At 46.4% G+C, this 12,516-nt stretch overlaps 2 protein-coding genes across 3 annotated transcripts; both read right to left on the bottom strand.

Annotated features, from left to right (window-relative positions):
• Nucleotides 1-2,451: 2,451 nt before the first annotated feature.
• On the bottom strand, nt 2,452-5,288 carry cnmd (chondromodulin). Its single transcript, XM_035175012.1, has 7 exons — nt 5,217-5,288; nt 4,914-5,051; nt 4,294-4,434; nt 4,054-4,167; nt 3,802-3,955; nt 3,216-3,409; nt 2,452-2,679 (listed from the first exon to the last, which is right to left on the bottom strand). Exons 1-7 carry the CDS (start codon nt 5,286-5,288, stop codon nt 2,452-2,454), a joined length of 1,041 nt encoding a protein of 346 aa, XP_035030903.1.
• A 1,071-nt stretch (nt 5,289-6,359) lies between these two features.
• si:ch211-199f5.1 (protocadherin-8) lies at nt 6,360-10,254 on the bottom strand. 2 transcript variants are annotated; one of them, XM_035174799.2, is made up of 3 exons: nt 7,499-10,254; nt 7,189-7,390; nt 6,360-7,043 (listed from the first exon to the last, which is right to left on the bottom strand). In XM_035174799.2, the coding sequence occupies exons 1-3, from the start codon at nt 9,962-9,964 to the stop codon at nt 6,730-6,732; spliced, it is 2,982 nt and encodes a 993-aa protein (XP_035030690.1). In that variant the 5' UTR covers nt 9,965-10,254; the 3' UTR covers nt 6,360-6,729. The 2 variants fall into 2 exon arrangements, with proteins under 2 accessions (XP_035030690.1, XP_035030691.1); XM_035174800.2 differs by having other exon boundaries at nt 7,189-7,387.
• Nucleotides 10,255-12,516: the final 2,262 nt, after the last annotated feature.

Below are 12,516 nucleotides of genomic sequence, written 5' to 3'. Positions count from 1 at the left end.
TTTCCTATTAGCGCAGGAGTGGAGGTTTGCAGTCTGGCTGCTGGGCACAGTGGGTCAGTGCTCACAGAGCTCTGTTTGTTCCCTGGCCTGCAGGGCTCCCAGGGTAAGCTTGGCTCCAGAGGGGAGACAAACAAAAAGGCACCACTGTCTCACACACTGAAGCTGCTCTCCGACACATTCGTCTTTTCTACTCGACGGGGGTACATTTCTCTTCTTAGGAGAGGAATTGTAAAAGGAAACAAGTTTTTTTTTTTTAGAGACAGGGCCTCGGGATAACAAAACTGCTGTTGTTCTGAGCTATGTGTTTTTTTTCTCGGTTTAAATGCCATTTTGAGCTGTTGCTTGTGTTGATGTGTTTTCTTTCTCTCCCCCTTTTCGCTGTGTGCTTCTCATCTTCTTCTTCTTGCATAGACTCGGAGCTCTTTGTCTTTCGCTGCTGCATCAACAGCGTGAGTGAAACCCAAGGAAAACCGCCGACAGCAACAGGCACATGACGCGTAATATTTAGATTCCAGCTCCAGTTGCTGACTTCAGAAGCCGACCTGTTGAAGTGAAACTGGTGCTGCTGAGACGTTTCTCAATTAATAAATAATTTCTAGGTAATCTCCTAACCACATATACACTGTGTTCCTGCGATTTCTGAAGACGAATTAATGTGTAGGAAACTCTTGTGGCTGCTGTTAGGTCACTGTTGTGCTGCAATCTGCAGTCCAAGTATAACTCCATTATTGAGAGGACTTTAAAATGGGAGCCGTGTGACACACAGCGGGATGATTTAGTTTAATGACCATGGCAGTGACAGCGCTGTGATGGAAATTGGACTCCCCCTGCAAATTTACATCACTTGAGGGTACTTGGGGCTCTTTTAGCGGCTGCACTCCAGAGCATGAGCCATCAGGAGGTCCTGGATATGTCATGCTTGTCACCTTCCTTTAAGTGCATCTGCAGACGTGGGAGAGGGATTAATATTATATAGCCTACGGAAGCACAGAGGCCGTCTTATCAGCACTGCCGATGTGATAAGCACCTCTACCCCCATGAAAACCGGGGAAGATCTCCAAGCAAAGAGACAAGCATCTCTTTGTGTGTTTCAATGTGGTTTTAGTGGCAGATATGGTGCAATTTCACATCTGTTGTAATTTGATGTGCCTGGATCACCCCCTGTGAAATCGTCTTGATCGCAACATGGGTCCTTTCAATTATTTAGAAAGTTGGCATATGGCTTTGGAGATAGTAATCTGATTTCTTTTGATTTTGAGGTTTTCAGAATGGCTATGCCACAAGTCCCAATAGCAGCTGTGCGAGAAAAAAAAAAAATAGAAAAGGAAAAAGCCTGTCTCTGTGATCGTGTTATTTGGAAGCATCGTCCCTCCTCCTCTTCTCATAGAGGAAAAAAAAAAAAAAAACATTGATTTATTTATTTAATAAAAATGTCACTTTTGTGGAAATATTTTTCCATCATTGCCATGACACTCATCTCACATTACACCAATGCAGATGACAGTGTGCACAAATTGCATTGCCCTCAAACTGATTCTGAGCTGTGAATGTAAGTTATGGCAACCATTGCTGTCACTTCAGTTTTATCAGAAAAGCACCCTGTGGAACCATGGAAACAACATGTGATGCACACACACACACACACACACACACACACACACACACACACACACACACACACACACACACACACATTGGGTCTTCATGACTTCAGAGGACATTTCTTAGAGACCTAATCCAACCGTAACCTACATGCATTTCTAACCATTAACCTATTACTTTGACATTTAACGATTCATGTCCTGCAGGCGGGGGACTTGCTTTTTCTCCCCCCGTGACAAAGACAAGACCCCATAATGTGAGGGTGTAAACAGATTTAGGTCCCCACAACCTGAGTAACACCTAAACAACAAACACACACACACAGACACACACACAGATGCACAAATACGCACACACACAAAATAAGCTACATCAAAGCCAGCATATACTGTAATTAGAATTTATTGAAGCCTATTCAGTCAGAAAAGGTACATGATCTGCCGAGCGCTTGGACTCAGTCCCACACCCTCCATTAAACACACTACAGTGCATTAAGCCGGCGTATTACAAGATGCAAAAAAATGAATCATTTGTGAGCGTGTCGCTGCAAATAGGAATATGTCATTTATGTGTCCTGGTTTTACTGTAGCTATGTAAAGCAGCGGTGCAAGCCTACAAAGAGAAAGCAGCTGTTTCTATGTAACATCTATGTGTGAAATGTGTCGTACAGCCCGGATTAGGGCACAGATAATCATACATTCACGTAACAGGTGTAGCTCTGATGGTATTTACAGTCAAAGCCGGAAAATAAATAACCGCATCAAAGCTGAGAATGTAGAGATATTTCTTTCATCTTTGGGAGGAAAACAAGAAGCAATGTTCCCTCACAGATGTGGCGTGCTTTTCTCCTCACACAACACCCAAGATGCGAGCCACCCACCAGCGACAGGGCATAATGACTCGGCAGGCTACCTGGCACCCTCTGTAGTGGTAAGGCCAAGGCCAGTAGCCGCGCAGAGGCTCGCATATCCTCTGACAGTGAGTGTAGCTGCGTTGGCAATCCGAGCAGCAGATCCCCTGGTGGTCTAACATGGAGTCAAAGGTCACGGCGCCCTCCTCTCCGGCCGCTCCGCTGCGCTGCAGTTTGTGAAGCAGAGTTAATTTTGAAGAGCAGTCTTTCTTTTTTCAACTTGAACTCACATTTGCAATTCAAATGTTGTCAAAAAAAAACAACTTCTCATCCTCTTAAAACACGTGACTCCGGCTCTCTCAGGCAACATGAATTTTTATAACCGGTGGGAATTTTCACTTTGGTTCGCGGCTGTTACCCCCGGTGACCTGTGATTACAGTTACTAATGTGACACATCCCCAAACAGCAGCACCGGTGAAGACCCACCCCGCTGACTGGAGGAATAGATCCAGTTTAGCACGTTTCCACGCCGTGAACTTCTATTTCTGCGAGAATGCATTTTTAACAAGGCTGGCTCCTTGAGGATTTTATGCATTCATCTGTAAAAAGTGTTGACAAAACCGAGAAAACTTAACTTCTTAAATTAATGTTACTTCAGGGGTTGCTTCAGGCCTCAGTTTGTGCCCCTTGATAGTTAATCAGTTTACCAGCTCTGGAGTCTTGTTTATCACAAACAGCGTTGTTGACGAACTCGCTACTCACATGATAGGGGTTTTCAGGATTGTATGCCGACCCTGCCGTCGACTGAGCCCCCTCCTCCTCGTCTCCTTCCACCACTCTGGAGGCGTCGACCTCGGCGTGACTCACCGGGTCCCTCGCCTCGGCAGGCGCCTCCAACTCCTCCACGCTAAACTGCCGCTTGGCTCGCTGCGTGTCTCTCTTTCTCCTTTCCCCATCTGTTACGGCGGCCACGAGAGACGAGAGTATTGGGTCAACATCCACAAGACGACATACGTGTCCTCAGAGCTCAATCCCACATAGCTGGGTCTGTCTCAGGCGTCCTGAATAATTCAATCAGCAGCAGTGATATCAGGCACTCTTGCATATTTCAAGATCATTCTTTTTTAATAGACGACTGGTGCCTTCTTTTGGGTGCACGGCTCTAAATGTAGTTCATAATGTTTGAGATGTTCAGGTGCTTCACAAACTTCTCAGGCAAGACTGTGTCAGCGAGAATGAGGCGAGACAAAACTATGAAGAAATGTATGATGCATGGTAGCAGGATGTTTTTTCTATACAACCTGTGTGATGGAATGAATGAAAAAGGGGAAGATAAAGAGAAGACGACCTTTGGGGAAAGCAGGTTGGAGCCAGTAAATGGGAAGTTCACCACAAAGACCCAGAATCTTGTTGCTCAGAAAACTGGTGTCCGTCAGCGGCTGTCCTCCTGCGACCCAAACCAGGAACCCCTCGTCAAACCTCACTGGCATTAATTCATCCATCTGCAAAGAGAAAAATAAAGATAATATCATAGAAATCAGTGTTGACAGCAGCCGGAATGTCTCCAGTTTGCGATGTTTAAGCAGTGCTGTGTACGTACCAGGTCGAACATTAGCGTCTCTTTGTTGTGAGCTCCCACGTGTGGAAGGTTGGCTTTGATTTGAGATTTAATGTAGCACTTGTCACCTCCGAAGAAGCGAATTCCAGTAATCCCCTGCACCGAGTCACAGAGATGTTTACACTGACAGCTTCTATTTATTTATTTTTCCCGAGCACACACAGGAGAAATCTCCGCTGAACTAAACCCCAGGAAGAGAGAACAAGGACAAAACTCACTCACTATTTGAAAGTCATGAATCTCCACCGCTTCCCCGGCTCCGCTCCCAGTTTTGAATCTCTCCAGGTTGTTGTCGGAATCAATTTCCACGGAGCCCTCCCTCACCTCCCCATTGATGTTCATGCTGTAACGAACATTATAAACCTGGCAGCAATCACAGTGGAATGTTAAAATGACTGATTAGTGGAGTTATGTAAATCACACTGAGGGAAACACAAAAGACGTGAGATACAGAAGGAAAAAAAACAAAAAGCTTCATGCTACTTATTCCCCTGCTCTGTGTTTTTGATGTTTCTTCTCCAACAGAAATCCTGCATTAGCACACTGAGAATTTGAGTGAAGCGCCACAGGAGATGCTATTGCAGACCTTGATGGGGGTGTTTGCCCTACATGTGAGCTCATTAGGACACAAATAAACATAATTCTTACAGGATGGAGTGAGAGACCATTTATGAATTGTGTGTGTATATGTATTGTAGATCAAATTAAAGTGTAATCCTGCATTGTGTTAGTTATTTACAGGGAATCTCTGGTCTTAACCTGAATATCTCTTCTGACAATTTCCTTTCCAATATCTGTTATTGCACCATGAAACTGCAGCATAGTCCTTGGACGCCACTCACATTTTTATCACTGACTTTCCACAGGTAGAGAGCAGCCGCGGACGCACACAGCATCAACACGGCACCGACGATGAGAACCGCGGCGCCACATCTCAGGAGGCGACTGACCGGAGCAGAGGTGCCGGATGTGCTGTGTCCCTTAAAGTTCGCAGTGAGCAGAAGGAAGAAAATCACACCCGGCGAACAGCATCCAGGATAAAAGTAAAAACTCCTGGAAACCTCAACATTGGACAGTTTGCTACATGCCATGGGTGCCAATTGCATTTTGATTTAAACCAACAAAGCTCAATAGGCCTGTCTTACCAGAGGAGTGCAGTGTTCAAAACAGCCGTATCCATGAGTGGTATTATGGACTTTTTCCACAGTCTCTTCCATGCTGGCCTCTATAATCTCCTCTCTGGTACTGTTACCTCTCTTTGGAGAATCGGGCTATCCGACGGGAGGACTATGTGACGCCTGAGTGTGAATGACGTGCAGTTGATATAAATTCTTTGAGCTAAATTCTTCGTCTGAATGTTACCTGTAGGTGCAGGTTGCCTGAGGCGAGGTGGCCATCCTGTGGTACCAAACTAAAACCAGAGTTTTGGAGCAATTCACGGCTCATCGCAGATTGGCTGGCGTCGTGTTTTACAGGCAGCGGTTGGTTGAATGATTGGTGTCTAACCTGAGAAGCGTTTTAATACTTTTTAGCCTCAAATAGTTTAATGTCAATCAGGATGACTTGCAGAAATTAATAAGGAGTATTAGGATTTCCTGTGCTGGTGACAGGTCTCAGCAGTAATGAGCATTGCACTACCAGTAGTCAAACTCATCTGCAGGACCAAGGCTTCTCTGGTCTTCATATTCTTACAGTGTGCTGTACTGACTTGCAAAATCACACGTATTTACACACACACACACACACACACCGAAATAACTTTAATTGTGTAGTTCCTGATTTGAAAATGTGAGAAATTGTAGTTTTGTGGTCAAGGTTACTTGGTCCTTATCAGAACATAAAAGGAAGAAACACTGAAAGAAAAACACATTCAAACGTGCGACGCTGCTGTTGCTTGGAAACAGATTGAACGGCGTTTCTTTTGGATAATTGCGGAGCTGCGAGGCAATCAGAAAAGGTGAAGGGATTCTTTGACCTTTGAAATATGTAATTGTAACAGCATTTGATCAGAAATGGAGTATTTGCATGCAAATTGAGGCGACACAGTAACAGCATTGTGCACCACGAGCGGAATATGACATTGACTTATGCTTGCTATCAATTTAGCTGCGGAGCACCATTTGATTTATTGTGGCTCATAAGCCTTTAAGGCAAATTAAATGCATTCACTTGGCTAATTGAGGTTAGGCTGTGTCTTTTGTGAGCATTTCCTCAAGACAGTCCGATAACATTTGAATCCATGTAAGCCCAGATAACTGAACTGTTGTCGAAAAAGCAAAACAACTAGCTTTAATTTAAGCCGTTTATTTGTGTAACAATGTGACAAAATCTACCATAAACATGGTAATCCTTCATATTGATTGTTTTCCACTGCAGAGAGAAAGGCCCCATTCAGCCTCAGTGTCCATATAGGTCATGCCCCATAAATAATAATGCATGCTCTTGAAAAGTCATAATAAAATTTGTCTTTACACTGAATCATTATGAAAAATATATTATTAATGTACAAAATCTTGCATATTACACATGAGAAAATGAACAGTCTTACATGAGCCAAAGGACACATGACAAACTACAAAACACTGCAACAATCCAACATAGAGTCAGTTAAGATAAAAGTACTGTACAGTATAAAGAGTTCCATTTTTTTTTTCATTTTTAAGAGTTTGCATACTCCGGAATCGATATCTCGTCCGCTTCCTGTATTCTGGCCGGGGTCGGCGGGCCAACGAGAATGTAATCAAATTCCTGGTGTTGGACTTTTTCGTACACGCTCTGCAGCCCGGTGGGTTTGTTCACGTGAGCCGGGTAGTAGTTCTCCCTCCTGCTGTCCCGGGGGAGCGAAGCTGTCTTGGAGAACGTGGACAGGTGTGGCGCGCAGGCCAGGCTCGTGTTGGGCCTTGTGGCCGAGGGGCTCCAGCATCGGTCCGAGTGTCCCAGCACTTTGCACTCGCTCGTGCACGCCCAGAGACCTGCGGGAAACAACCAGATCAGTCATAATGCGACGGGATGCAATCTGTTGAGTGTGTGGCTTAGATTTAATCTTTACATACTTTCATTTGGCTCCAATCTGAATTCCTATTTTATTGATTTTCATTGTGCTTTTGTGATACTCACTGTTCATTGGCGGCGACTCCTTTTTGTGCACGTCCGCACTCAAGTCCGAGTCGCTGTCGTTGAAGTCGCTGTCCCCTTTCCCACTGTCCTTGCCGCTGATGTGAGGATCTCTTGCTGAGATTGTTGTGAAGGAATTACCCTTCCATATCGTTATGGGCCTGACGGTTTCCTTCCCATATCCTGGCAACGTAGAATAACCCTGCTAGCACAGACAGAAAGTTGCAGAGATTTATGAGTCAAACTGCAAAAAAGTCACCCGCAGTATGTGACAAACTGTGAAATATCTCTGAAAAAAATAATAATAACGTACCTTTAATTTACCCTCCGCCACCCTGCTGTTTGACTCAAAGATGCCTGCTGTCTGCCTGCCATCTTCGCAGCCTGTGTCTGTTGTGTTGCTGTTGGCCAACTGCGGCTTCTCTGGAAATGGATGGGCATCAAACACTTTCCCTTTGTGGTTGGCAATCACTGAATCGATGTGCCCGCTCTCCACTTTCTCCACGTTGGGCATGTCTTCTTTTTCATCGCACCCCCTCTCCCTCGTCTCTTTCCTCCTGCGGCTGCAAATGGTTGTAATGAGAATGATAGCCAGCAGGAGGAGAGAGCAGCTCCCTGCCAGTACAATGATTATGGCTATGGACATGTCCCATTCAAAGAGCTCCTCGCCACCATTGGGGGCGAAGGAAGGCAAGCTCGGGAGGGTCCCTTCTATAAAGCTCAAATGTATAATGGCTGTGGAGGTGAGTGCGGGGGTTCCATTGTCACTGACCGCCACCGTGACTTTGACATTGTCTGTGAGATCATATGTCAGCTGTCTGCTCACGTGCACCTTCCCTGTCTCCTTGTTGATGGAGAAGCCCAGGTGCCCCCCCTCTGTGATTTTATAGGACAGCTGTGCGTTTATGCCCTCATCGGCATCTGTGGCCTTTATCTGGGTTACCACATAACCCGCAGGTGCATCTTTGGGCAGGAACACCTCAGCAGAGCCTTTGTAAAGCGGGGGCTCGATGATGGAGGGCTGGTTGTCATTTTGATCAACTATCTTTAGCCGGACGACAGCTGTGCTCTGCAGCTGTGGTGACCCCCCGTCGCTGGCTTGGATGTGCACGTCCAGCACTTTCATCACCTCGTAATTAAAACTCCTCAGTGCGTATATGGAGCCAGACACCGAGTTAAGAGACACAAAGGTGTTCACCGGGGAGCCCATGATGACGCTGTCCACGAGCCTGTATGTGATCTTGCCATTGTTGCCCAGATCCGCGTCGCTGGCCTCCACCGTGGTGATGTACGCGCCCGGGGCGTTGTTCTCCACCACGGAAACTTCGTACACAGCCTTCGCAAAGTGAGGGGCGTTGTCATTCACGTCGGTGAGCCTGACGGTGTACTGGGTGATCTTCCTCAGCGGGGGCGACCCAAAGTCCTCGGCCATGACCGTCAGGTTGTACTCGCTGATCCTCTCCCGGTCCAGGACGGCCGCGGTCACTATCATGTAGCTGTCCTCGTACGCCTGGCGCAGCTTGAAGTGGTCGTGGCCGAACAAGGTGCAGTGGACCTGGCTGTTCACACCCGAGTCCCTGTCCAAGGTGCTGATCAGCGCCACCAGGCTGTCCCTCTCCGCCGCCTCGCTGATGTGCGCGATGCCCGTGGTGATGGAGGTCATGGGGGTGATGCTGATCTCCGGGGCATTGTCGTTAACGTCGGTGACGTGGATGATGATTTTGCACACGGAGGGGGTCGGGTTGGCTCCCAGGTCGGTCGCCTGCACGTCCAGCTCGTAGGTGCGTTTGTCCTCGAAATCCACGGGGCTCCTGAGCGTCAGGCGGCCCGATTTACTATCCACGTGGAAAAGTTCTCGGATCTCGCGGGGGACCTGTTTCCCGAACCCGTACACCACCTCCCCGTTCGAACCCTCGTCCGCGTCCACCGCGTTCAGGCTCAGGATGACTGTGCCAACCGGTGCGTCCTCGGGCAAACTCACCGAGAAGCTGTTCTGGTCAAAAACGGGGCTATTGTCGTTAAAGTCCGTCACTCTGATGTTGATCTTTGTTGACCCCGATCTGTGCGGGTTCCCCCCGTCCGTGGCCACCAGCTCCACGGTGTATGACGCCTGAGTCTCCCTGTCTAGCTCCTTCATTAGCACCAATTCCGCATATTTAACCCCATCCGCTCTCAGGAGCACGTCAATGGTGAAGTGACTGTTGACGGAGATCTGGTAGCTTTGGATGTAGTTTGACCCGACGTCTGCGTCCGCGGCTGGGTCCAGAGGGACCCGGGACCCCACCGCTGCGTTCTCCGAGATATCCACTATGGACTCCCTGCTCGGGAACTCCGGAGAGTTGTCGTTGATGTCCTTCACCTCCACCTCGACGTGGATCAATTTGTAGCGCTCTTTGGAGAAATTCACCACGTCAAAAGTGATGAGGCACTGTGGAGTGTGTCTGCACATCCTCTCCCGGTCGATGCGCTCCACGACGGTGAGCTGCCCGTCGCTTTCCCGCACCCTGATGAACGAGTCGTTGAATTGTTTCATCATCCTAAAATTGGTCTTGGAGGAGTGAGACGGACTCAAGGACATGTCCTTGGCGAGGTTTCCAATGACCGTGCCCGGCGCGTCCTCCTCGTTGGTCTGGTATCGTATAGTATTCCCGTCGCCCTGTGCCACCGAGGCGAATAAAAACTGATGGATGGAAAACATAATAATCCACCGGTACCAATAAGTTATAAATCTCCCCCGCATCATCTTCGCGGTGATCTTCCCCTCGGTGGGCAGCCTCATTGTGTGCGCAGCCGACGAGACCTCTGGCTCTCCATGCAGCCCCCGCCTGTACCAACTGAGATGTGCTGAAAGTGAAAGTTACTCGCTCCTCTTGCGCGCAGCCAGTCAGACACGCTTGTTGCCTCGCCTCCGACACAGCTCCAAATTCTGCCGCGGCGGGGGGTTTATACGGCTCCTCATGCTAATGAGACCAAGTGTGGCCAATCCCTCACTTTAGAATTAAAAATACCCTCTTATGAAAAAAGAGCTATAAGCCTGTTTTTAGAGGAAAGTTGCTCAAATATGAAAAAAAGGCGCAGGGAGATATGGCACCGCTTGGAGATAGTCCCTGCACTCTTTATCGTCTCGCCACAGCCATTACCGAGTGATGGTTTTATTTAGCAAAGCTCCCCTTTTCGTTCTTTTGATGTCTAGGTTATTGTCTGTTGAGCGTGCAAGTGCAAGAGTAGGTGTGCGTGTGTACGCGTGCGTGCGCTCGCAAAGAGCGTCTCAGTTGTTTTTGGAGAGCTGCTCATTTGAGAACAGCTTAATTATCTTCCACTCGCTCTGAAGTGATGCTGGATCAATCTCTTGATATAACAATAGCAGACTGTTTTTCGTGGTTTTATCCCCCGGAACAGAAAGACAATGTCTGTATCCACCAATTAAATTGTTTAACCGGATAAGAGCAGATGAGAAATGTATCAGAAGAGATTTTGAAGAGATAAGTTCTCTCAATTTCGAGATCAAGAGATTGTTTATCTTTCCAAATTCAAGTTGAGACCTCAACTCCATCTCCCCCTGATTCATGGGAAACATATTGAAAAGTAATAAATGTTTATCTGCGGGGTTTAAACAACAACCCCCCCACTGTGAAGGCACAGCTTGACTCCCAGCTGTTATGAATTTCAAATACCTTTAAATTCAACTTGGACTCGGTGCTCTGTGATATTACCATTTATTTCCTGCACCCTTTAATGCATGGATTAACACGAAGATTGGAATCTCCATATGGCCTCACCAATGTAGACGGCGGCGTCCACATATGCAGTACTTTCTTGAAGTTTTAGTTTCAGGTCGAGCTTTAGTCCCAATTTACTGCTATTATACGTTTTAGAGGATAACTGTAGATAATATTTGAGCAGTAATTCTGAAAATAGTTTGGGGAAGACACTTTTCCCTTTTCAACATGACAATAGTCCATGAAGAAGGATTTCTGAGTATGTTGTGGAAGAGCTGCACTAGTCTGCAAGAAGCAATCATCTCCGCCCTGTAGCACTGAATGAATCTGGAATCCTGAGATGACCTCATCAGCTAGTATCAGCGCCCGACCTCACCAACCTCTGCAAGAGAAAACCTCTGCATGTAGGATCCCCAGTCCTGTAAACTATCCTTTCCATGAGGCTGAGGGTGTTTGAGACAGATTGTTTACTCCAATAGTTTTGGAATGACATGTCCCAAAACCATTCAATGAGCTGTTCGCATATACTTTGTTCAGGTGTCCACTGACTTTTGGCTGTGTAGTGAACCATGCATGTCAAAGGTTGGACATAAACACCACAGCCTGTGTAACTGGTGGAGTCAATGTCTGTGCTGTGATTTGTTAGATGGAAGCGCTGGACCCCGTTTATTCTGACAAACCAAGCGTAAAAAACAAATCTTCAGATTGATCAGTCTTTACATATGTGGAGCAACACAAATTAAACATCAGAGGTAGGTTAGCATATGATAGCATGACTTTCAACTGACAAAAAAAGAGAAGCCAACATGCAAAAACTGTGAGACACACCCTTACAAGGAGGTGTTCCCCATAGTGGACGTGTGGGGAACAGGACTTCAAACGTTCCACAATACACAATGCAGGCCTGTGCATGCCACTATGTGCAAATATTTTGTCTAATTATAACAATAAAATGAATTAAAATGCACATTGGATTCCTTGACACATAATGCTGCTGTATGTTTGCATTGTCGCATCTGTACGGTCAACACTAGCACAGTCGCTCGCCACTTATGCTGCAGGAATACTGACTATAGCAACATATCCACAGATTTTCTTGTAATTTTTTAAGTGTGCACAGTTTAAACAGTTTCAAACCTGTGATAAGCTAATTTCCTGTTTTATTTGTTATTTTTTTGTCTTATTTAGTTTCCAAAAAATGTGTGTGCTTGCCCTGCACTTCCTTCTTTTCAGATGTTCTGTCAAACCTCTACTGAAGCTTATAAGATTTGTCTGAGTGAATTTTATTCGCCGGAAATAATTATTACTTTTTTGCACCTCTTTGTTCTGCTGGAAATCGCAGTGTATGAATGTTCTTTCACCCAGTACCTTAAGTGGAATCTGCCAAACAATTTATCTCTTAATATGAACTTCTCCAGCAGAGTGGAGGAGAGCTGTTGGAATAGATGGGCGTGTTTTGCTCTCATGAATTGATTAGTCCACAGGGAGCTTTGTCTACAGCACTGAAACAGTAACACAGAACTAACCATGTAAATACTCATCGGACTCACTATGAAAAGCTTCCAGAATCCGACTGAAATCCTGGAGGCTGCAGTGAGGTTGTGTTACAGTG

This window comes from Hippoglossus stenolepis, chromosome 13, assembly GCF_022539355.2.
Source record: "Hippoglossus stenolepis isolate QCI-W04-F060 chromosome 13, HSTE1.2, whole genome shotgun sequence".
NCBI classification, from domain to species: domain Eukaryota; kingdom Metazoa; phylum Chordata; class Actinopteri; order Pleuronectiformes; family Pleuronectidae; genus Hippoglossus; species Hippoglossus stenolepis.
This window is presented reverse-complemented; position numbering and strand designations above follow the sequence as displayed.

What these genes read in the sequence shown, in the direction of transcription:
- si:ch211-199f5.1 (XM_035174799.2), bottom strand. Translation starts at nt 9,964, where the DNA reads ATGAGGCTGCCCACCGAGGGGAAGATCACCGCGAAGATGATGCGGGGG. An exon ending in TGGCGGAGGGTAAATTAAAG is followed by an intron (nt 7,391 to 7,498) that starts GTACGTTATTAT and finishes TGTCTGTGCTAG; the next exon opens with CAGGGTTATTCTACGTTGCC. An exon ending in GGAGTCGCCGCCAATGAACA is followed by an intron (nt 7,044 to 7,188) that starts GTGAGTATCACA and finishes TGTTTCCCGCAG; the next exon opens with GTCTCTGGGCGTGCACGAGC.
- cnmd (XM_035175012.1), bottom strand. Translation starts at nt 5,288, where the DNA reads ATGGAAGAGACTGTGGAAAAAGTCCATAATACCACTCATGGATACGGC. An exon ending in GGAAAGTCAGTGATAAAAAT is followed by an intron (nt 4,435 to 4,913) that starts GTGAGTGGCGTC and finishes GATTGCTGCCAG; the next exon opens with GTTTATAATGTTCGTTACAG. An exon ending in AGACGCTAATGTTCGACCTG is followed by an intron (nt 3,956 to 4,053) that starts GTACGTACACAG and finishes TTCTCTTTGCAG; the next exon opens with ATGGATGAATTAATGCCAGT.